This window comes from Bombyx mandarina, chromosome A1, assembly GCF_030267445.1.
Source record: "Bombyx mandarina strain Sakado chromosome A1, ASM3026744v2".
NCBI lineage: Eukaryota > Metazoa > Arthropoda > Insecta > Lepidoptera > Bombycidae > Bombyx > Bombyx mandarina.
Window position 1 is genome coordinate 12483420 of NC_143234.1, and position 24629 is coordinate 12508048.

Sequence of the window (24629 nt, forward strand, 5' to 3'; positions counted from 1 at the left end):
TTGAGATGTAATTGGATGCTTTCGATTTCACTATAGAAATTTTCTAAATAAAATAAAATCACAGAGTTCAATCAAAACAACGTTTATTTTAAATTGAATTTATTTCTCAAAATTTCTTTAACCTTAAAATTAGATGAAAGCTTAATCTTTTGATACAGCGCCTTAATGATTAAATAAACACTAAATAAAGCCGCAAAAGTTCACAAATCACAGCTCTCACACAACCACTTAGTGAAAAATTACGGTCGATAGCACCAAACATAATTCAATATGGCCTTTTCTTTGAAGGCTTACGCGCAGACTACAATTAATTCAGGGTCTCCTCACAGTAACCTATAATTGAATATCAATTTAGCGGGATGTCATAAAAGTGCCACCATGACCCGTGCAATATCGTGGAACGAATTGAAAAGTAATTCTATTGAACATCTTGCGTTATCTTGTTCTCAGCTTGTGACTATGATATTTTACTGTTGTGGTTAATATATTGTAGTGTTGAGTGGTTTTTACATTATATTTTAATGCGCATTTTGTGTTTTCACGAGACGTAGACATAAACTAATTCTAAGGTTGAATCATGAACTTTTTATGGTCATCATAACTGTTTCTTTATTTTATTTTTTTAAGATTAAGCGCATACTAGTAGCTCGGAGACCTTTCCAGTTTCACAAGGACAGGTGGGCGAGCAAGGGCTCAGCCAGAAGTGGTGGGATTTGCTAACATCTACCCGAGCGCCTCCGAAGGAGACCTAACAACTCAAGAGCAGCTGCTTCGCGAATGAAACTACTACCGGATCGGAATCGCGACCCGCTGAGAAGGCCCGGCGAGAAACTCAGCAGGCTGATGTTTAGGTTAGGTTGCACGTTGAACTCTTTGCCGACTTCGACGAGTACGGTTACCGGGGTCCCTACTCCTAGTGTTAGAGCGGAAGGCGTCTAATGCAAGGGTTATTGGATTGATGGATCCGTAAGGGCGTGTCTAGGGCGAGGACGGTGACCGGCCCCTGCGTGATCAGGATCCGGGATCATAATTGTCATTTCCGACGTTCCGAATACTGTACAGTTTTTCAGGTGACGATTTTTTTTTATTGCTTAGATGGATGGATGAGCTCACATTCCACCTGGTGTTAAGTGGTTACTGGAGCCCATAGACATCTACTACGTAAAATGCGCCACCCATCTTGAGATATAAGTTCTAAGATCTCAGTATAGTTACAACGGCTACCCCACCCTTCAAACCGAAACGCATTACTGCAGAAATAGGCAGGATGGTGGTACCTACCCGCGCGGACTCAAAAGAGGTCCTACCACCAGTAATTACGCAAATTATAATTTTGCGGGTTTCATTTTTATTACACGATGTCATTCCTTCACCGTGGAAGTCAATCGTGAACATTTGTTGAGTACGTAATTCATTAGAAAAATTGATACCCGCCTGGGATTCGAACACCGGTGCATCGCTCGACACAAATGCACCGGACGACTACGTCACGACGACTTCAAGTAACTAAGGTGTGTATGTCGACACTTGAATATTGTGCTACCTTATATTTTTCTATAAAATCATTTCAAGGTTTTTCATCTTCATTACAAAAACATCGACAATTAGATTGGCTTAAATTTTGCATCACTAATCGAATTTCGTGTTCGAAGTCAGGGATTCAGATATAAAAGCCAATGTCAAAGTGTTTCGTTTGACTATCGCGTTGTGTGCATTAGGAATTTTATTATTGTCGGAAGGTCAAATGGTAAATAAATAATATTAGTTGAGTTGTTACGCGGCGTTTAATAGAGCAAATCCAATGAAAACTCCCAAAGTTGTGGAAATAAATTTTCTGCATTTTGCACCACGATAATGCGCCTCCGCACAAGGTAGTCTTTTTTTGACGTGACAATCTATACTAATATTATAAAGAGGAAAGATTTGTTTGTTTGTTTGTTTCGAATAGGCTCCGAAACTACTGGACCGATTTGAAAAATTCTTTTTCCATTAGAAGCCGACATTGTCCCTGATGAACATAGGCTACTTTTTTTTATTTTATTTTTTATTTTTTTTTTTTTGTTTCATGTGTGTTTTAATGTTTCCGAAGCGAAGCGAGGGCGGGTCGCTAGTGTCTTATAATTCGATGGAGCCGGCTGCACGCACGAAAAAACATGACTCATACGGCGTTACCACGCTCTGAAGCGTTCCATTTAAGGCTTGAAGTGCAAGCGAGAGCGCGATGCGCGAACTTGAGTTAGCGATGCATCCGCGTGGACAGCTGCTATACAATAATACATTTACATGTTTTCGTCAAGTATGAAGTTCAGTGAAAAGTGAATGTGGTGTCAATTGTCCATACAAAATATCTATCAAACAAGGAAAATTAAAATTTTCCTTTAAAAAATGAAACCATTCCATCAGTATTTTCTTATGACGTTGTCACGTTCACCTATCGTCAGTAAGCCGACTTTACAGACAACCAATTTTATTTCTACCTAGCTGAGAGCCTTGAGAGGCTATTTCAGCGTAATCTTAACTAGTAGGTGAGCTCACCGGACTCAAACCTGACGACGTTGCTAACACGAACCCTAGCAAGAGCCGTGCTTCGCAGAATCTACCACCGGATCGAAAACGCGACCCACTGAGAAGATCCGGCGAGAAACTCAGTGGGCTGTGTCTGAGAGTTAATTTACTCGTCGAGCCCTTCGTCGCAAACAACGGGTTCGACGAGAACGATGACCGGTGCTTGGGGTACCTAAAAGCACCGTTAGTGGATCGGGAGAATCCGAAATGACGTTTTGGGGCGACGTCGACTGCTTTCCATTCTGTCCGCAGGATCGGGATTGTATGGTCGTCATTGTGAACGAATTTTTGACCAAAAACTCAACAAATACGATCGGGCTAGCACCGTGTTCACCAGATATGTTTCCAGTCGACTTCTTTCTTTTTTTTTTATCTCAAATTACCACTTCGCGGCACTCCTTTTCATTCGGTAGAAGACAATAGAAAATTCACGGCGACAACTTAACTCAATTCGAGAAAGCGTTTAAGAAATGTTTTGATGATTAGATTATTCGTTGGCGAAAGTGTATCGTTTCTGAAGGAGCACACTTTGAGATTATTAAATAAATTTGGATGAATAACTAACATTTTGTGTATTAGTGATCTTTTCTCGGTCTTTTCTTGACAGAGCAGTGTGCACATTTTTTTAAATTGCTATAGGTAGACGAACTCCCAGCCCACCTGGTGTTAAGTAGTTACCGGAGCCTATAGACATATATAACGTAAATGCCATCAATAATAATATCTCAAGGTACCTTCTAAAATCCCAGTATAGTCACAACGGCTGCCCCACCCTTCCAACCGAAACACATTATTGCTTTACGGTTGACATAGGCAGGATGGTAGTAGCTACCCGTGCGGACTCACAAGAGGTCCTACCAGAAGCAATTGATGTTTTCAGAATAAAAATTTAGTCTGAAACAAAATCAATTTCACCTCAACTCTGTAGGAATAAGTTTTACTTAGTATCGATACTTTTAAAAATGTACCGATCTTAATTTTTTACTTAAAATACTTTTTTTTTAATTTCCGCTACGTAGTTTTGGGTCTTAGCAGGCCGAAAAGTTCTTGAGCGGGGATCGCGATCGGAGGTCTCCCACAAGATGGACCGAAGACTTATTGAGGTTCGCGGGAATGTGCTGTAAGCAGGCAGCGTAGGACCGGTCGTTGTGGCGATGCTTGGGGAGATATATCGTCTTTTCGCATTAAAAGTGTACAATTTCCAAATATATTCGAAATTGAGATAATATGCGGAATCATTTGGTATCACCAGTATTTTTCTCATAAAAACTATCGAAAGAGCGAAGTTTAGTATTGGTTTTTTGTTTAGTTTACCTATATTTTGACTACTATTAATAAAATTAATACATAATTTTATCTTACTTTAAAATACAGATAATGTAACCGGTAAAAAATAAAAAATAAATGTTGCAAATATTATGATTAATATTAAAAAGATTACATGTTAAACCTTTAAAACACTCTCCTGTAAAATTAGTAAGTTTTGAGATTATACATTTTTAATGCGAGAAGACGATATATCCAGCGGTGGAAGTCTGTGGGCTTAAAGATGAAAAAATATTCTCCCGTCACGATTTTCAGAAATTCCGTAGAAAAATGTCGCGATGATACTACAGGGGCGTATTTCTAAATTAATTTAAAATTATTATAAGCTTTTTTTTATTGCTTAGATGGGTGGACTCACAGTCCACCTGGCGTTAAGTGGTTACTGGAGCCCATAGACATCTACAATGTAAATGCGCCACCCACCTTGAGATATAAGTTCTAAGGTCTCAGTATAGTTACAACGGCTGCCCCACCCTTCAAACCGAAACGCATTACTGCTTTACGGCAGAAATAGGCGGGGTGGTGGTACCTACCCGTGCGGACTCACAAGATGTCCTACCATTATGTTCTATTGAGGCTAAGTATGTTCTATTTGCAATATTACATCGACGATGCAAGCGAGCGTAAGCCCAGCGTTGGGTGTCCCTCTGCCCGGTGTAGATGACTTGCGGCGATATGCCGGAAAAGATTGGATGCGGAAGGCGGAAAATCACTCATTGTGGCGGACTATGAGAAACGCCTACATCCAGCAATGGAGAGATACAGACTGATGATGATGCAAACGATACAAGCAGCGGACGGCTTTGCTTGATAAATTAAATAGGACCCTCCAGTGTTTTGAATCTATACTAATATATAAATCTACAGTGATTTTTACGGATGTTCCGTTATAACTACTGAACCATGCATCCGATTGACTTGAAACTTGGTATTAATGTAGAAATTACATGTAATTAATGGATGGGCTAATATTTATATGAGTGTTGGACTCCCTTAATAATGACAATAAATAATAATGTTAACTTTAAATGCCCAGCGAAGCGGGCGCGTACGGCTAGTATTTTATATCTTTATACTAAAAACAAGCAGAATACTGAAGTCGTTCTTAATACACTCCGTAATAAGTTACGTTTGGAATTTTGCGTAACGATAAGCTCTTGTAAAAAGACAAAGCTGTAAATTTGACTAATGATACAATATATCTACGTTATTTATATTGAACTAGCTGACCCGGCAGACTTCTTGGTACCTCAATCGATTAATAAAATACCTAAACTTTTGTATAAAATAAACTCAAAACAAATAAAAGGAATCCGTCCGACGGGGGACACATCAAAGGATAAACAGCTTTTAGTTATTTTTATTTAATTCCGAGCATTCTCATATTTATCTACCTTTTAAACCTTCTCTGGACTTCCACAAATAATTCAAGACCAAAATTAGCCAAATCGGTTTAGCCGTTGTCAAGTTTTAGCGAGACTAACGAACAGCAATTCATTTATATATATATAGATATATAGATAGATTATGTTTCATTAGGCATTTTTATATCCATTCAAGGGAGATGTCACAGAACTGTGCGCAAGAGGATTACAGAGTGGTTAAAAGTATTAACTCCGTTTTCTGAGCTACGTTTGATTCCAGAGTCAGACTCGAATGCCCTCCTAACCGCCCAGAACTCTAAAACGCGAAACTAAGTTGAAATGAAAATGGAGGAAAACTTAAAATTTTATGCTCCCTTTAGCTTTAAGCTCATAGATACTTCCGGGGTCTTATTATGGATTCTCATCGTTTCTTTTAAATACTGTTCAATAGTTAAATATATATAAGAATATGTTTTTGAAAAGGTTTCATTCAAAAATTAAGTACTAATATAAATTAAAAATGTATTTAGGTTATTAATTTCTCGTTTTCAGAACAGCGGTCCGCTGAGTGCATCCCCCGATCTCTACGTAATTAAATTACACAGTCGTGTGAAGCTAAACTTGCCCTGTAACGGCATTTGAGTCTCATGGCAATAGCAGTCGTATAGCGGGGGAGTTAGCTCACAGTTTCGGCTGAACACGTTGCCTGGGAACTTTGTTGGTAGAAATTCGTGAAGCTATATCATATTTTGGGGCCTAAGTCGAGTTTACGAAGTTTTTAATGTATGATATATTTAATTGCTCGCTGAGTTTCTCGCCGGATCTTCTCAGCGGGTCGCGATTCTGATCCGGTAGCAGATTCATTCGCGAAGCAGCTGCTCTTGAGTTGTTTGTCTCCTTCGAAGACGCTCGGGTGGCTGTTAGTAAGTCCCACCCCTCCTGGCTGAGCCTTTGCTGGCCCACCTGTCCTAGTAAAACTGGAAAGGCCTCCGGGCCACCAGTAATCCTTCAGTCCTAAAAAAAATATATTTAATTTCATAGCCTCTACGTAATTTTCGTACTGGATAATCTAAAAAAAAACTAACTATAATATTTTTGAGACGATGCTCCTTACCGCTGCTTGCCACAGAGATTGGGTGATGGAAGTTCTCACGTGATGATAATACATTATTCCCCTGGCTATTGATTTAAGCTTAAACGATTTAGACAAATCTGAACTTTAATTAAGCATTTGCAAAAGTGAAACTCCGATGCGCTATTTACAGAATCTAATAAAAAACTTATAGGTAATAATGATGATTATAATAATGATTTATAATAATGGCGTTAGAAATAAAGATTTAAAAATAGTATTCAGTACTTGTAAAATTAAAAATCCATTCTTTCCAGACAATGATGAAATATTACGAGTATATTCATAGGTACTTTTTTTTACTAATGTAACCTCTTCCAATACTCTAATCCCTGATCATATAAGAATTATGGCGGCCTGCGCGCTATATTGCTTTGAGCATTGAGATTCTTACTGGCGAACTAATATTTCGCTAATGTCTCTTTAACCCTGTAACGAACTTAGTCACAATACATTAGAGAGGCTACAATTGTAGATAGCGAGCCCCTAAAAGCTTCAGAAAATTAAGGCCTAAAATGAGCTTTCGCTAACAACAGAAATGGAGTTAGTAAAAGCTCAGTCAGAACGGATCGTGAACACAGAGTAGGTCCCACGTGGTAATACACGTTACACATGAGATAGCCGCGACAAACTGTTTGCCCACCTCACACATCAATACTAATTATATATTTGCTGGTGGTAGGACCTCTTGTGAGCCCGCGCAGGTAGGTACCACCACCCCGCCTATTTCTGTCTTGAAGCAGTAATGCGTTTCGGTTTGAAGGGTGGGGCATCCGTTATAACTATACTGAGACCTTAGAACTCATATCTCAAGGTGGGTGGCGCGTTTACGTTGTAGATGTCTATGGGCTCCAGTAACCACTTAACACCAGGTGGGCTGTGATCTCGTCGATCTATCTAAGCAATAAATAAATAAATCTATTCCACGCCGACGAAGTACCCTATAAACTAACTTTAACATAATATAATTAATGGATTTGTTTCTTTTTTCGACAGGTTTGCCCAATGATCTTTCCGTCTCCTGGCATCAATACCCGTACAGTCTTGGCATTGTGTTTTGTAAGCTTCGTGCCCTCATATCTGAAGCGTAAGTACATAATTTGCATATTTGATTTTATATTTTTAATAAATCTGGTATAACTGTAAAAAATTATCGCAGATTTTAATGAAAATAATAATAAGGATCTTTGTTATCAATCTAATAACGGCATCCGCATTTATTATATTTTTTTCTTAACCTTTTTTTTCTTGTTTGAGCACCGCTCAAAGTAACTCTTTTCCCGGTTACTCGTAGTTGGAGAACCCATCAACCGGGTTGAGTATATTTTCGTAGAGAAATCGTAATTACAAAAATTATGTTAGCTTTATTAAAAACAAGTGGCCCGCTCAGGTCTTTAACAAAAATTTCAACGGTATTTGACGACGTTTTTTTTTTTTAAATATAAGAACACTTATTACGGCATAACTATAATAGTTAGACAAATGCTGTCACGACACTTTTTGTAAATAATAATGTGTTCTACAAAGCCGTAGTACATTATTTTATTCTATCATCCGGATAGCCATAAGTTCATGAATATTTCTTCTCTAATCCGGATCTTACTCTTATCCCAAACGCATTATAGTTGCACGTCATATATAAGTAAATTATTTCACGTCCCCCTCGGTGTTAGAGACAATACAGCGAGGTGGCACTCCTCATCTTCGAGTATAAGGTTAAAAATCCCTCGGTTGTTTAGCAGTAAAACTAAGAATACAAAATCAATTCGTAGCAATAATTGGTAGGGCGGTGATATCTGCGCGTGTCACTCTTAACGCATACCTTGTATTAAAGATAACGTGAAAATATTCTTTAAATATGTGGAGCTTGTCCGTGATTGCCTGATCTCAAAGCACTACACATTCCTTTCAATATTACATAAGTATTTAGGTCATATGTAAATAACAGTACAAAGGAATGAAACAAATGAATTCTAATATATACACTTCGTGTAGTGGACTGCGAGCGTATTCTATACATGCGAATTTATAGCATTTCTAGCTTATTGGTAAAGCGATTTATGAGCCTAGCCGGATAGTACCTTATTATTGGCTTAAAGCAAACAAACGTTCTGATTTGAAAGTTTATTTGAATTGAGAATTCGAACTTATGTCTTGATATGGGACAGTCGCTAGGACGGTGATGATTAAATGTTGAAAGAGCTAAACTGGTGGCTAAACTGGTTTTTTACTGGTGGTAGGACCTTATGTGAGTCCGCGCGGGTAGGTACCACCACCCTGCCTGTTTCTGGCGTGAAGCAATAATGCGTTTCGGTTTGAAGGGTGGGGCAGCCGTTGTAACTATACTTGAGACCTTAGAACTTATATCTCAAGGTGGGTGGCGCATTTACGTTGTAGATGTCTATGGGCTCCAGTAACCACTTAACACCAGGTGGGCTGTGAGCTCGTCCACCCATCTAAGCAATAAATAAAAAAAAACAATTTTACTGGTCGGGTGTTTTTCACCCTACCTATTCGTTGAGAATCTAAGAGGTTATTCCAGCAACCGGTAGGTGAGCTCACGGGGCTCAACTTGAGAGAATGCGTTAACACTGGCCCTAGCAAGAGCAGTGCTTCACAGAGTTTCTCGCCGGATCTTCTCAGTGGGTCGCGGTTCCGATTCGGTGCTAGATTCTCCAAAGCATTGCTCTTGTTAGGGCTAGTGTTAGCAACGTTCTCAGATTAGAACCCTGTGAATTCACCTACTCGCCCGACTACGCTGGTATAGCCCCCTAGATTACCGTAAGGTATATAAAAAAGTACTCTTCGTCGTTTTGAACGAGTTAGATGAGGACGTTGACCGGTGCTTGAAGAGCCTAAAAGCACAGAGAGTGGACCTGGGGGATTCGACAAGCGATGGCGGCTTTGCTTTTCCCCGTCGCCTGGGTAGGGTTAAGCTCTGCACTGGTAGGTATTACTGTACCATATTTCTGTACCGATATCTAGTAGGTTTAAGGATGGGACAACAGTTAAATAAGGCAATTGACACCTGAAAAATGTATGGCAATTTAATCAGTTGCTTAAAAAAAAAAAAAGAACCAGCCTTAATAAAAATCCATGCTCGCTCCAACTAACCACGAGGTTTTTTTTCATCGAAGCTTAAAGTTTAAACACACCATTTTTAATTCAAGTTATGTTTTTTAAAACACTCCATTCGGTGTAGTTTCCAATAATTTTTCCGTACAACGAACAATTTTAACTTTTCAAAGTAACTTTTTAGCAATGCTTTTGTAAATGAAAATTTTAATAATTTGGTCGTAGTGGAATAAAAATTGGGAAACATGTTGACTTTATGATGATGAGAGAATCCGAGGGTCGTGCTCAGAGCTGTGCAATTGGAAAAGCTTATGTCCAGCAGTGGACTGCTATAGGCTGATGACGATGATGATGATTTATGTTTTTATGATTTATGACTTAATGTTTTTAAGCTATTGCATAGCTTCTATCGCGGGCCTTGAGGGCGGCGACTGAATAATATATAATTAATAAATATTTTTTTATACAAGAAGCTGCGTCGAATATAAGATGACCCAAGTTTGATTGTACATACATTGAGTGATAGCAGAGTGGAAAGTGCGACCGCGCGGGTTTGTTCCACCATTCTGCCTCTTTCAGCTGCGAACCCTTCTAGTTTAAAGTAAAATCGATTGTTGTAATGAAACTAAGACCTATACTACATGCAACTAAGTGGATGGCGAACGCAACTGCCAAACTACGATAAAAAAAAGACTCTTGGCACTTCGGGACTGCCGCGGTAAAGCTATTGCAAAGCATTTTTTATCAACTTATGCAATTACAATTAGACAATAATATTTTAATATTAAAACAATAATAAAAATAAGACCACGCTATATTTATAAACATTAACAAAAGCAAAACATTAACTGTCCCCTTCACATTCATAAACTAGACCGCGTGAAAGAGAGATGGGCAGACTTTTCATGATGCTCATGCAGTGCGACGTCACGCCGCGCGCTTATTCACAAACACTACACCAGCGCAACGTGTGAATGTGTTGAACACGAGCTACATAATAGGCATAGTGGGGGCGTCAGGTTATTTTCGTTACGGAATTTCTTGATTCAGTCGCCGCCCTCAAGGCCCGCGATAGAAGCTATGCAATAGCTTAAAAACATTAAGTCATAAATCATAAAAACATAAATCATCATCATCGTCATCAGCCTATAGCAGTCCACTGCTGGACATAAGCTTTTCCAATTGCACAGCTCTGAGCACGACCCTCGGATTCTCTCATCATCATAAAGTCAACATGTTTCCCAATTTTTATTCCACTACGACCAAATTATTAAAATTTTCATTTACAAAAGCATTGCTAAAAAGTTACTTTGAAAAGTTAAAATTGTTCGTTGTACGGAAAAATTATTGGAAACTACACCGAATGGAGTGTTTTAAAAAACATAACTTGAATTAAAAATGGTGTGTTTAAACTTTAAGCTTCGATGAAAAAAAACCTCGTGGTTAGTTGGAGCGAGCATGGATTTTTATTAAGGCTGGTTCTTTTTTTTTTTTTAAGCAACTGATTAAATTGCCATACATTTTTCAGGTGTCAATTGCCTTATTTAACTGTTGTCCCATCCTTAAACCTACTAGATATCGGTACAGAAATATGGTACAGTAATACCTACCAGTGCAGAGCTTAACCCTACCCAGGCGACGGGGAAAAGCAAAGCCGCCATCGCTTGTCGAATCCCCCAGGTCCACTCTCTGTGCTTTTAGGCTCTTCAAGCACCGGTCAACGTCCTCATCTAACTCGTTCAAAACGACGAAGAGTACTTTTTTATATACCTTACGGTAATCTAGGGGCTATACCAGCGTAGTCGGGCGAGTAGGTGAATTCACAGGGTTCTAATCTGAGAACGTTGCTAACACTAGCCCTAACAAGAGCAATGCTTTGGAGAATCTAGCACCGAATCGGAACCGCGACCCACTGAGAAGATCCGGCGAGAAACTCTGTGAAGCACTGCTCTTGCTAGGGCCAGTGTTAACGCATTCTCTCAAGTTGAGCCCCGTGAGCTCACCTACCGGTTGCTGGAATAACCTCTTAGATTCTCAACGAATAGGTAGGGTGAAAAACACCCGACCAGTAAAATTGTTTTTTTTTATTTATTGCTTAGATGGGTGGACGAGCTCACAGCCCACCTGGTGTTAAGTGGTTACTGGAGCCCATAGACATCTACAACGTAAATGCGCCACCCACCTTGAGATATAAGTTCTAAGGTCTCAAGTATAGTTACAACGGCTGCCCCACCCTTCAAACCGAAACGCATTATTGCTTCACGCCAGAAACAGGCAGGGTGGTGGTACCTACCCGCGCGGACTCACATAAGGTCCTACCACCAGTAAAAAACCAGTTTAGCCACCAGTTTAGCTCTTTCAACATTTAATCATCACCGTCCTAGCGACTGTCCCATATCAAGACATAAGTTCGAATTCTCAATTCAAATAAACTTTCAAATCAGAACGTTTGTTTGCTTTAAGCCAATAATAAGGTACTATCCGGCTAGGCTCATAAATCGCTTTACCAATAAGCTAGAAATGCTATAAATTCGCATGTATAGAATACGCTCGCAGTCCACTACACGAAGTGTATATATTAGAATTCATTTGTTTCATTCCTTTGTACTGTTATTTACATATGACCTAAATACTTATGTAATATTGAAAGGAATGTGTAGTGCTTTGAGATCAGGCAATCACGGACAAGCTCCACATATTTAAAGAATATTTTCACGTTATCTTTAATACAAGGTATGCGTTAAGAGTGACACGCGCAGATATCACCGCCCTACCAATTATTGCTACGAATTGATTTTGTATTCTTAGTTTTACTGCTAAACAACCGAGGGATTTTTAACCTTATACTCGAAGATGAGGAGTGCCACCTCGCTGTATTGTCTCTAACACCGAGGGGGACGTGAAATAATTTACTTATATATGACGTGCAACTATAATGCGTTTGGGATAAGAGTAAGATCCGGATTAGAGAAGAAATATTCATGAACTTATGGCTATCCGGATCAGAGAAGACTCATGACTAATCCCTGTGATAAGAGGTCATATTTGGAGGAAGAGGAGAATCAAGAGGTCATTTGATTGTGGAAACATATTTGGTTATTGTTTTAGATATATTTTTAAAAATACTATATTTTTGTATTTTACTGTTTGTTTCCCAAATAAATAAATAAAAAATACTACACTGCCCCCGTAAAATGTGGGATAAAGTAAAGAAGATGAAGTTTTAATGATAATAATCAGGTCCAAAATTTTTTTTTAAATATGTATGATTTTAATGAATGTCATATTGTAAATAAGACGTTCTTCTGGCTTTACTTGGACCTCAATATTGAATATTTTATCTTAACAACAAACATGTTTCACATCGCTAAAAGGGCTAAAAGAAAATATGTATTAGCAAAATTTTTTATCGACCAGCTAACGATTGTCAGACAGAAGGTAAACTTTCTCAACGACCAGAGTTACGTGACATAATCGAATAGGCAATTTCTAGAAAAATATTAGCCTTTATTGCGGTAATAAATAAGAACTATTGGTTCGTTAAGCGTTATTCGTTTTTTGTGGCCACGTTGGCTTGGAGAATTCTGAAACCTTATTCGTGAGCAATTAGATTAACAGTTTCTTTCCTTGGCAGAGCATCAGAGTTGATTCTGTAACAGATGCCCGTCGAAAATAAAATAAAAAGATTTTTGAAGTGAAAACTTCTTTAGCATCGTTGTGATTCGAAAGTTGATGAAACGAAAAAGCGACAGTAAAAAGAGACAGACACATAAATTCATAAGATTTTACGTGGGAGAAAATGAGATAGGAAGCATTATACAGTGTTTCTTATATTCGTTGTTCCATTTGTGCTCTGCTTCATACCTAATATTCGTACTTAATACATTCTGAATAATTCTATATAATATACACCAATGCGGTGGACCGACCAAATTAAAACTGCAGTGGGAGGTCCCCTAAATGAGTGCAGTAGAATGGCCTCGATCAGGGAGAGATGGCGCGACATCGTGAAACGCATCAAGTCTGCCCCTTCCAACACTACATGACGATCACGACCACTCTGTCAAGAGTGACACGCCTGAGAAGAAGAAGAATGTATACGAATAAAATGTAAAATAATAATCAAACTTTGTGTCACTATCACTAAAACCTACAATTATCGTCTTCCCGAAATTTTACATTCATCTCATTATCTTGAAGCTAAAACTTTTGAAGGTTTCGCTTCGACCACGTGCGAGCATACATTTATTTTAGCGCCGTTGGTTGACACGCTACTGGGCTTTTTTTATTGCTTACATGGGCGGACGGGCTCACAGCCCACCCGGTGTTAAGTGGTCACTGGGACCCATAGACAACGCAAATGCCGCCACCTACCTTGAGATATAAGTTCTAAGGTCTCAGTATAGTTACAACGACTGTCCCACCCTTCAAACCGAAAGGCATTACTGCTTCACGGCAGAAATCGGCAGGGACGGTGGTACCTGCCCGTGCGGACTTATAAGAGGTCCTACACCAATGTAGTAAACTGAAGACATCAGATATGATGTAAGGAGCAGTGGATTTTGTCAATCTGTTTTCAAAATTGAATCCTTTGTCTGTTCTTGCAATCGAACTAGACAGAATATGTTACTTTATTGGAATATAGCAGTGACGGAATGTTGAACAATTATCGGCAATTCCGGGAGTTGCACTAACCACAGTAATGACTGTGACGCCTTTGTTTGCGGGCCGAGGGTGGAGCCCTACTTGTAGCGTGCTCGTCAAATAACTTGTCATTTAAGTTGATAATTTGTACATTATTTAAGAACAGTTTACGTTATTAAACTAGCAGTGGGCAGCTGCTTGGCGGTACCTCTGATATTGTTGATGTCCATAAGCGATAGTGTAAATTCACCACCAGGGGGGCCGTATAGTCGTCTACCTACAAAGACAATAAAAAGCACAGAATTAATTGGCCTTAACTAATAAATTGTAATAGGAATTAATGAATAGGCATGTTCCGATCAACATACTTGGACCGTCGGTCTACCCAGCAATTTCACCGCCTCGGTGGAAGAAATATTATCTTTTCTTTGTCTTTACTCCCAAAAACGTGTGGTGGGTAGCCATCATACAACGCAAGATAATTGATGCCTGAATCTCCCTTACGACATTTTTAAGATAAAGCGCATATAAACAAGTTCCGAACAACAACATTCGGACCGTCGGTCTACTGAGCAATATCACCCGCTCGGTGGAAGATCTTCCCTTTGTCGTATATCTCTACGAACGATGTATTAAAACTTTGGATTAATTGTTGAATTAAAATCTCTCTCTGTTATTTAATATCACCATCTACTCCGAAATATGCAATTAAAAATTAATATAATCGCATTTGACATAATCGCTAAACGCTCCCGCTCCCGTCCCCGTTATAATATGGACCACATTACATTAATACGCAACAATACGCTATCCGAAATCGTATAATTGAATCGTAGCTTTGCGTGGGCTTCGTCCCTTTGAACAAAAGGCCCTTAGTTGCGGTTACAATGATTGTGATATCATCACTTTTTTTATCTTTTTTGATGAGCTTTAACCGACAAAAGTTCTTGTCAGCTCTTTTTAATCGTCACAAAGCGCTCTATAATTTAAAATGTAGATTTTAAAATAGTCCATTTTTATTTTTCATTTGGGATTTATATTTACCTACCAATTAATTTTGAATATAAACATAAGACTTGTTAAAAGTTTCTGTTTATGTATCCATACATGAGTGTATCATTATATGTATTCGCATGAACGGAAAACTTCATGGTACAAATGTTCCAAAAGTGGTCATTAAGGGCGGTCAAAAGATTACATATCGAAAAACCTACATGCAAAATAATTTATACGCATAATAATTTTGCAAATTTCATTACTTGAATCGAGAATTTCAGTAATGATATCAGATCTTTTACAACTGAGATGACAACGTTACAAACGTAGCGCTGTCATCTCGTTGAATGTTAAAATATTCAGTGTAAGCTCTAGCTTAAAAAAAATATAGCAGTCCTGACACACGCCATAACACTTTCAACTCTGCTTATATGTTTTATTTTTTATTGCTTAGATTGGTGGACGAGCTCACAGCCCACCGGGTGTTAAGTGCTTACTGGAACCCATAGACATCTAAAACGCAAATGCGCCATCCACCTTGAGATATAAGTTCTAAAGTCTCAGTATAGTTACAACGGCTGCCCCACCTTTCTAACCGAAACGCATTACTGCTTCACGGCAGAAATAGGCACCTATTTGTGCGGACTCACAAGAGGTCCTGCCACCAGTAAAATCTCTCTAAAATATCTCTTTATTTGTGAAACATTCGTGTAAGAAATGTGAAATATATCGATTCCTAACGCAAATAGAAGAATCCACGGGACGCGATATCACTCTTGTTTTGATATTGCTGTAGATAGGTAATGGTGATTGGCAAGGTGGACGGAAGAAGACCACAAAGCAGAAGCCCAACACGTTGGACTGACCATTGTGCTTAGTGCGAGTTTTTTAACGTTCTCGATAGCGTAAAAGTTAGCTCATATGATGTCTATGGGCTCCATATACCACTTAACACCAGGTGGGCTATGAGCTCATTCACCCACCAAAGCAATAAATAAAAAAAGAATCGGCCGATTTTTGAGAAACTTCACAAATTGAAACATGATGGAACATGAAAACATGAAAATTTTGAACTCAGTATAGACTATAGACCCCGTGACTCTTGACCAAGGCGGTGGGATGACACAGCTGGGCTTCGAACGCATCATAATTTTCAGAGCATAGGAAGTTTCAATTACACCCAATTAAACTGATCTTCTAAAGGGCACAATCTCTGGGGGAACTATACGGGGATTAAACTAAACAACGCTCCGCATGTTCTGAAATATCAATGTTAATTCTGCTTCCCTAAGTACTTACAAATTGATTAGACGAATCCTTAAGAGTAATTATTAACGTAATAGACCAGCTATTTTTAGATGCATTTTTTTCTTTTTCTTAACCGCATTGGTAGGCAGATCATCTCACGATCGACTTGATGGTGGGTTGTTTTTGTCACCCATGGGTATCAATCAGGCAGCTCAAAGTCAAAAGCAAGCAGCAGTCTATAGTCGAGGACTGTATTGAAGACGGACCTCGTTTGAGGAAAGACATGTCATTACGCTCAGAGAAGAAGCAACATTATCCTCCCATCATAAATGGGCAGTATGCTTCTTTGTCTTTCAACATGATGCCAATAGTTCCCATATGTTTATTTATTTATTTATAACTTCATATACTAGAAAGTATAAAGGCGGACTTAATACCATAGGCGTTCTCTAACAGTCTACCTTAGGGGAGTGCAGAGATGAACCTTGGTAGGTGTATCTCATAGCCCATAATTCCTATATTAGTTAAAAAAAAATATATAGAAAGAGAATCACAGGGAAGGGGCTTTTAGTAAGGTTTTTCTTATGCGATGATTTTGTTACGCGCTGGGGTTCGGGATAAACAAAATTTCACGAAAGTACAACTTAAAAACTGTATTCAACACTTAACAAACACTTTAAAACTCTCAATTCACTTGTTCCGCTTCGCTTCAGGTGATCCGTTCGCTGTTTCGCTTCGAGTAGTTCCGATTACTGACTGACTGCGTGCCATCCCTACAACGCTTTTATAGCCGATATCTCATCCCTAGAATTATCGAGAATATTCCACACTTCTCTAGTAGTCGTTTCCGCTATCTGACAATAGATGGCGTTATAATTCTCGAGCATTCTAGATCCTTCTATATTCGTTCGGCTATTCGGCGATAGATGACGTTACTCTTACCGGCGTAACAATATATTTTAGTTCCGCTCTATAGCAGACCGCTGGTAAAATGGGACCTTCGTTTTTAAAACCTGCTTACTTTTTAGGAAGGATATAAATAAGGTTCTTATTTAAATGCTGAAACGGTATGTATTATATTATGTCTAGAGATAAGAATAGATTAAGCTTCGTTAAGTAAACTGTTTATTACGAATGGAGGTCAGACGGCTCCCGCATTGGTAAACAATTTGAATTTGCTGTTTGTTTTCGGACTATAACAATTGAGATATAATAGCTTAGTTAATTCAACGCACGAATATTTACCTACTCATCGAGAGCTTCGACGCTGGCGTGAAGTTCATCCCGACTGCAGGGCGCTTTCCAAAGTTCCGAGAACAGCTATGAATCTAATTAGAGTCCCTAACAGCGTGGATGCTAATACTAGCCTTGAGCCATTATATCGAAGTTTCAATTATAATAAAGATAACTATTCCGCTCTTCAAATCAGAAAGGCGACCGCTTTACGACAGAAACAGACAACATAAATTTAGGAGTGTGTACATTCTGATTTACTATCGTGGTTTTAAGCCTACGCGCAAGGCAAATGGGTTCATTCTTTGAATTATTTTAGTGGTAGTTAAATCCGAATGTAAACTGTAAAATTTAGTTCACATAAGGCATTCACATGTGGTACGTACGCGAATTGTTGTCAGTCTCCGGTCTTTTTGAGGCGATGCGAACAGCGATGGTGATCTAATGTCCCGAAGTCAGATCATGATCACATCGACCGTCTTAGCTGATGGAAATCTAATTTTCATTGTGTCATATCCGGGCAGGAGCGAGCCTCACATGCCCTGCTATCTAGAGAACAATCTTGATATCTTACTTTGAGTGATATTTTAAATCCATAAACCATGAAAATATACTATTTTGCACGCCGTTACAAGGTTACGTTGTTGAATTTTGATGAATTGTCAAATTTTACCTATTAAAATGACCTATGGGTAGGTTCAAAGACCTGTATTAGTGATTTCCAGGCTCCCTCCTTCTTAAGAAATAGATTAGGTTAGGCTAAGTCGTGAACAGATGCTGCGGACAAGTGTTGAGAGATCATTAGGTGTTATCATTTAAGTAGGTCATTGCGTGTGTGAGTGTGTGCGCGCATGCATGTTGTATTTTGTATGTGTGTGTATCTGCATCTATGTGTGTGTTTTTATTACTCTTACATAGGTATGACTATCTAATTAATTAATCGGGCTCAAAAATAAAAAAGCAGACTAACTGCTAACAAAACTAACTGCCCATGAATCTAACGAGCTATATAATTTTAAATGCACTATTTGTTATAGAGCCGTCCATCTCGTAGAAGCAGACTCGAGTTAACTGAATAACAAATGTTTGTAAATTTTTCAGTGCCATATGAAATTATTTTTATTTCTGTCTGTCGCTGATTCGCTTAGATCGTGCTGAATGAATCGAAGGCCATTCTAAAAACCGTTGTTAATAAAAAAATATAATTGGACCAGGTATGTAATTTCTATGGAATATTCCTGACTAATAAACGTAATGAAAAGTACTTTTACGCTTTGATCTCGGGTTTATTAAGTTAATTTTATTATAGGTGACGTTATGAATCAGTTGTAACGGTCCCGGACGGCTAAGACGTTGTAATGACGCACAATAATTAAGAGCCTCATTTCATATCAAGCGAAGACTCCTTGCGAAGGGACCTTGATTAAAAATTCCGTGTACAAAATAAAAATTGATGATAGCTTATGACACTTAAGGTCTGGAAACGATAGATAGAAGCTGGGTACACAAAACTGGCAGAATTATTTCCGTTCGTTGAAACACATATTCTTCTGAGCTTCAGTCTAATTGTTCAATACGGTCCGGACGTAATCTGTACGTCATAAACGAAAATCTATCAAATACGTAAAAAAAAATATTTTTTTTTTATTGCTTATATGGGTGGACGACTCACAGCCAACCTGGTGTTAAGTGGTTACTGGAGGCCATAGACATCTACAACGTAAATGCGCCACCCACCTTGAGATATAAGTTCTAAGGTCTCAAGTATAGTTACAACGGCTACCCCACCCTTCAAACCGAAACGCATTACTGCTTCACGGCAGAGATAGGCAAAATGTAATGTAAATGTATCGAGTCCTCGATACGAAAACGGATCATTACATTAGATGGTAGTAGGTACTCGGTCGCCAGCCTTCGAGATTTACGTTACCGTACGTAAAAACAACTGTCGTGCTCTCGATTATGAGTATAATTTTTGGGTTTCGATAACGTGACGATTCCATTGCGCCCTAAACATGTCATTACGGATCCTCCCGATCCATTAACGGGGCTTTTCGGACTAACGGCTAACGGACCTCAAGCAGAGGTCACCGTCCTCGCCGAACCCATCGCTTGCGACGAAGGGCTCGAAGAGTAAATTAATCCATCGACACAGCCCACTGAGCTTCTCGCCTTCTCGCCGGATCTTCTCAGTGGGTCCCATTTCCGATCCGGCGCTAGATTCTGCGAAGCACTGCTCTTGCTGGGGCCAGTATTAGCAACACTTCCGGTATGAGCCCCGTGAGCTCACCTACACGTTAAGGAGAAGCTGAAATAGCCTCTCAAGTCTATCAGTATTGGTAGGGAAAAAATTTGGGCCAGTGTTAGCAACACTTCTGGTGTGAGCCCCGTGAGCTCACCTACACGTTAAGGAGAAGCTGTAATAGCCTCAAGGCTATCAGTACAGGTATATAGGGGAAAAAAACTATTCGATTGCGAAACTAAAGTAAGTAAATTCATTCGTGCTACTGAAATTAATTCTTTTTGCGGACGGTAGGCGCGCTGTTTAAATCCTATAAATTTTTTCTCGATAAAGGTAGTGGGGAAGAGGTCGACCGTAGAAGACATGGATGGAGTGTATGAATGACGATATGAGAGAGAGAGAGGGGTGAGTGTTGAGATGACGGCTGATAGAAGAGAATGGAAGAGAAAAATTAGCTGTGCCGACCCAAACTAGTGGGATAAGGTGGAGAAAAAGAAAGAAAGATACGAATACTTTTTCGATAGTCATTCGTGCTTGCTCCTCTGACTTTTCCTAAAAATGCTCAATTATACGAAAATTCTTTATTGGTATTGATAGTTACATCCAGGAATATTGTTGCTTAACGCGTTGAACGTCACATAAAAATCGAGTATTTTCATTCAAGCCTTAGAACTTATATCTCAAGGTGGGTGGCATGTTTACGTCGTAGATGTCTATGGGCTCCAGTAACCACTTAACATCAGATGGGCTGTGAGCTTGTCCACCCATCTAGGAAATAAAAAAAGGTCACAGTGCTCCTTACCTTACTGAACCGTTTGGGCCATGAGGGTCACCCGTGATCCGCGTACAGGATCCAACGTAAGCGCTTCCTACAAGCCACAGATTGCAGCTATCAAACAGAACGCGTATGAAAGTGAGCCTCATGGACCTTTAGCCGAAAACTTTTACTGAATTGCGGACGGCCGCAATCCACACTTAAAGAAGCACATAGCCTTCGGAAATCCACGTGAAGAGGAGTTTATTCCAGAGCTGGATGGTACGTGGCAACACCGATCTCTGTTGGCCAGATGTGTGATGTTAAAAAAGACACAGAAGGAACAACTCCTAGAGCACTCCCTATTGAACATACCGTACAAACACTAAGCGAACCGAAGTCCCTCTGTAGACCTTCAGATTCAAACATACATCAATAACGATGTTAATTGTTCGAGATGATACCGGCATCTCTTTTTTACCATCGCACCGCCCGCCATCGGAGTAGAGTTCATCCATACTACCTGGAGCCACTGCGGTCATCCACAGTGCGTTTCCAGAGATCTTTTTTGCTACGTACCATCCGGCTATGGAATGAGCTCCCCTCCACGGTGCTTCCCGAGCGCTATGACATGTCCTTCTTCAAACGAGGCTTGTGGAGAGTATTAAGCGGTAGGCAGCGGCTTGGCTCTGCCCCTGGCATTGCTGAAGTCCATGGGCGACGGTAACCACTCACCATCAGGTGGGCCGTATGCTCGTCTGCCTACAAGGGCAATAGAAAAAAAAAACACTTAACATCAGCTGGCACGTGACTTCGTTCATAAATAAGCAATAAATGAAAAAGTAAATTTAATTGTAGTTTAAAAATTCATGTTATTGTGTCTATCCAACTTTTAACCAAAGTCCGATATATATATTATAACCTAATCAATTTTGAACGAAAATGGGCTTGAACAAGAATTGATAGCCGCTCCGGAGAGGCGGACTATTTACGGTTACTTACTCCCTTCCCTGAGATAACCGACAAAGAAATACTATTTGAGTTATAACGATAAAGCTCCAACAAAAACTCGTTGAAAGTTTCTTATGGGATGTATCATCAGCTTAATTCACAGCTTTCTAACCAATACTTGACGAATTAGACAGGGACTTTTAGAAATCTCATTGAATAGCAGATTGTTTTGAAACGAAGTACCTTACCTACACTTAAGAAAGTGTGCTCGAATGTTTTTATCATACGTTAATCAGAAAACTTCAGGAAATACAGAAATAAATAAATAAAAGACGTGTGGCATTCGGAGAATACCGCGGTAAAGCTATTGCATAGCATTTTTTATCAACTTATCCAATTATAAATCGACAATAATAATTTAATATTAAAACAACAATAAAATAAGATCCGGCGAGAAACTTAGTGGGCTAACTTTCAATGAATCTGCTACATTGTGAGTATTCTATTTTGACCGCGCACTGACTAGAGGGCGCTACATGGGATAGAGACACACCTTTGGATGCTAGTTCTAACTCTCATTCGCCCAGAATCAACGGTTTAGCTAGTTTATTTTTAATGCCACTCCAATCACTGAATGAGTAGTAGGAGTAGTAATAAAATTCTTCGACTAAGCGATAGAAAATGGCGCGCCCAACGCTTTGTAATGTGATATAATTTTCTATTTTACAATTCCGTTTGTCGCCGATAGATGGCGCTTGACGCAATAGCTGAATCGCGCTATCGTTGTGTTACCCACGAAATTAAATACGTGATAATTTTGATAGTACATAAATCGGTGATTAGACTTCTTACGTTAAACACTACACAAGCGCAACGTGTGAATGTGTTGAACGCGAGCTACATAGTAGGCGTAGTGAGGGGTGGAAGGTTTTTTTCGTTACGGAATTTCACAATTCCGCTCTCAAGCCGCGCTCAAGGCCCGCGATAAAATCTATGCAATAGCTTAAAAATTGATATTTTTATCTTTTGCTGTTTAAACATGTACATTCCCGATCCTGCGGACAGAATGGAAAGCAGTCGACGTCGCCCAAAACACGTCATCTCGGATCCTCCCGATCCACTAACGGTGCTTTTAGGTACTTCAAGCACCGGTCACCGTTCTCGTCGAACCCGTCGCTTGCGATGAAGGGCTCGACGAGTAAATTAACTCTCAGACACAGCCCACTGAGTTTCTCGCCGGATCTTCTCAGTGGGTCGCGTTTCCGATCTGGTGGTAGATTCTGCGAAGCACGGCTCTTGCTAGGGTTCGTGTTAGCAACATCGTCAGGTTAGAGCCCCGTGAGCTCACCTACTAAAGTTAGGGTTACGCTGACATGGCCGCTAGGGCTATCAGCTTAGGTAGGGAAAAAATAAAAATAAACATGTAAATTGGAGAGTTTTGAAGTCGTCGTGGCCTAAAGGATAAGACGTCCGATGCATTCGTATCGAACGATGCAACAATGTTCGAATCCCGCAGGCGGGTACCCATTTTTCTAATTAAATACGTACTTAACAAATGTTCTCGATTGACTTCCACGGCGAAGGAATAACATCGTGTACGAGTAATAAACCCGTTCATAATTAAACCCGCATAATTATAAATTGTGTAATTACTGGTGGTAGGACCTCTTGTGAGTCCGCACGGGTAGGTACGACTACCCTGCCTATTTCAGCCGTAAAGCAGTAATGCGTTTCGCTTTGAAAGGCAGCCGTTGTAACTATACTGAGGCGTTAGAACTCATATCTCGAGGTGGGTGGCGGCATTTACATTGATGTCTATGGACTTCGGTAACCGCTTTACACCGGGTGGGCTGTGAGCTCGTCAAAATGAACATGCAATAAAAATAAAATAAAAAAGTGACTGAAAATCTATACCGAAGATATAACTCAAGGAGGGCTGATGTAGGCCGGTAGTAAAACTTATGCGAAATCCCTAGGCAGCGTGATAAGAGTGTGGGAAGGCTTAAACGACGGAGGGTAAGATCTTCCACCGAGTGGGTGATATTTGCTCGGTAGACCGACGGTCCTTATGTTGTTGTTCGCAACTGGTATATATGCAAGCTTGTCTTGAAAATGTGGTAAGCGAGACTCAGGCATGTGTCAAATATCTTGCGTTTTATGATGGCTACCCGCCACAAGAGGATATACTGCGGCGCTATTCGATGAGGACAAGAATGCCTCTGCTCAGTTATCTATCAGTTTGCAGAAACATTAAAATTTAAAGTGTAATTCCAATCTAAATGGCTAACCAATTTATAATAATATAGAGGCATATGACGTTTTCAGTTTATGAATGAACTCTACACAAAACTAACAAATACTAATGGTCCCCCGGTAGTCGATATTCGACTATAATTAATTGAAATTACAAGTATAAGTTTGAACATTATTATGGTTCTACTGTCAAAGACTATTTATTATACTTCTATTATATAATCACAGATTTCGCCAAGGGTACACTATAGACGAATAATATGAAAAATAAAAAATATTAATCTATCCTCAATTTGACCACAGACCTTAAACATTAACAAAAGTTTAATCAAAAACAAAGAGTATATAATCGTATGAGTGTGTGTGTCAAATACATGGTAGTATGTGTAATGTTTTTTTAATTGATTTAATCTATTTTTTTATGTATAATACAAAAAAAAAGTTGTATTCTGCGCTCCTTCTCTATAATCTCTTTAAATTTGGAAAATTTCATAGTCCCCGTCCGCGCAATTTTCGTAAAAAGGGGTACAAGGTTTTTGCTTCACGTATTAATATATAGATATGTATATTTTAATTGGAATTGTAGGTCGCATCTGTTAAGTATTCACTGTCTCACATGGGCAACAGCAATATTTGTTCGTCTGCTATACATTCGACCGATGCCCAAACAATATAATGTAAATTTTTCATATTAGCAGTTCGGGTAAGGTTTCTGGGATAAGAAATAAAATTATATTAGTTATTTCGTACTAACAGTTTTATTATAAACTAGCTTTTGGCCGCGACTTCGTCCGCGTGGAATAGTTCACAAATAATGGTTTATTTTAGAACAAACTTGGTTAGCAT

General features: G+C 39.2%; 1 protein-coding gene across 2 annotated transcripts in view; it reads left to right on the forward strand.

Annotated features, from left to right (window-relative positions):
- Positions 1 to 24629, forward strand: part of NGR-A27 (neuropeptide receptor A27) — a 66695-nt gene that overhangs the window by 18051 nt on the left and 24015 nt on the right. For both annotated transcript variants that reach the window (XM_089739505.1, XM_028179810.2), the window contains exon 2: positions 7384 to 7474. In XM_089739505.1, the coding sequence (XP_089595631.1) occupies positions 7384 to 7474 (91 nt within the window). The remainder of the gene's footprint in view (positions 1 to 7383; positions 7475 to 24629) is intronic.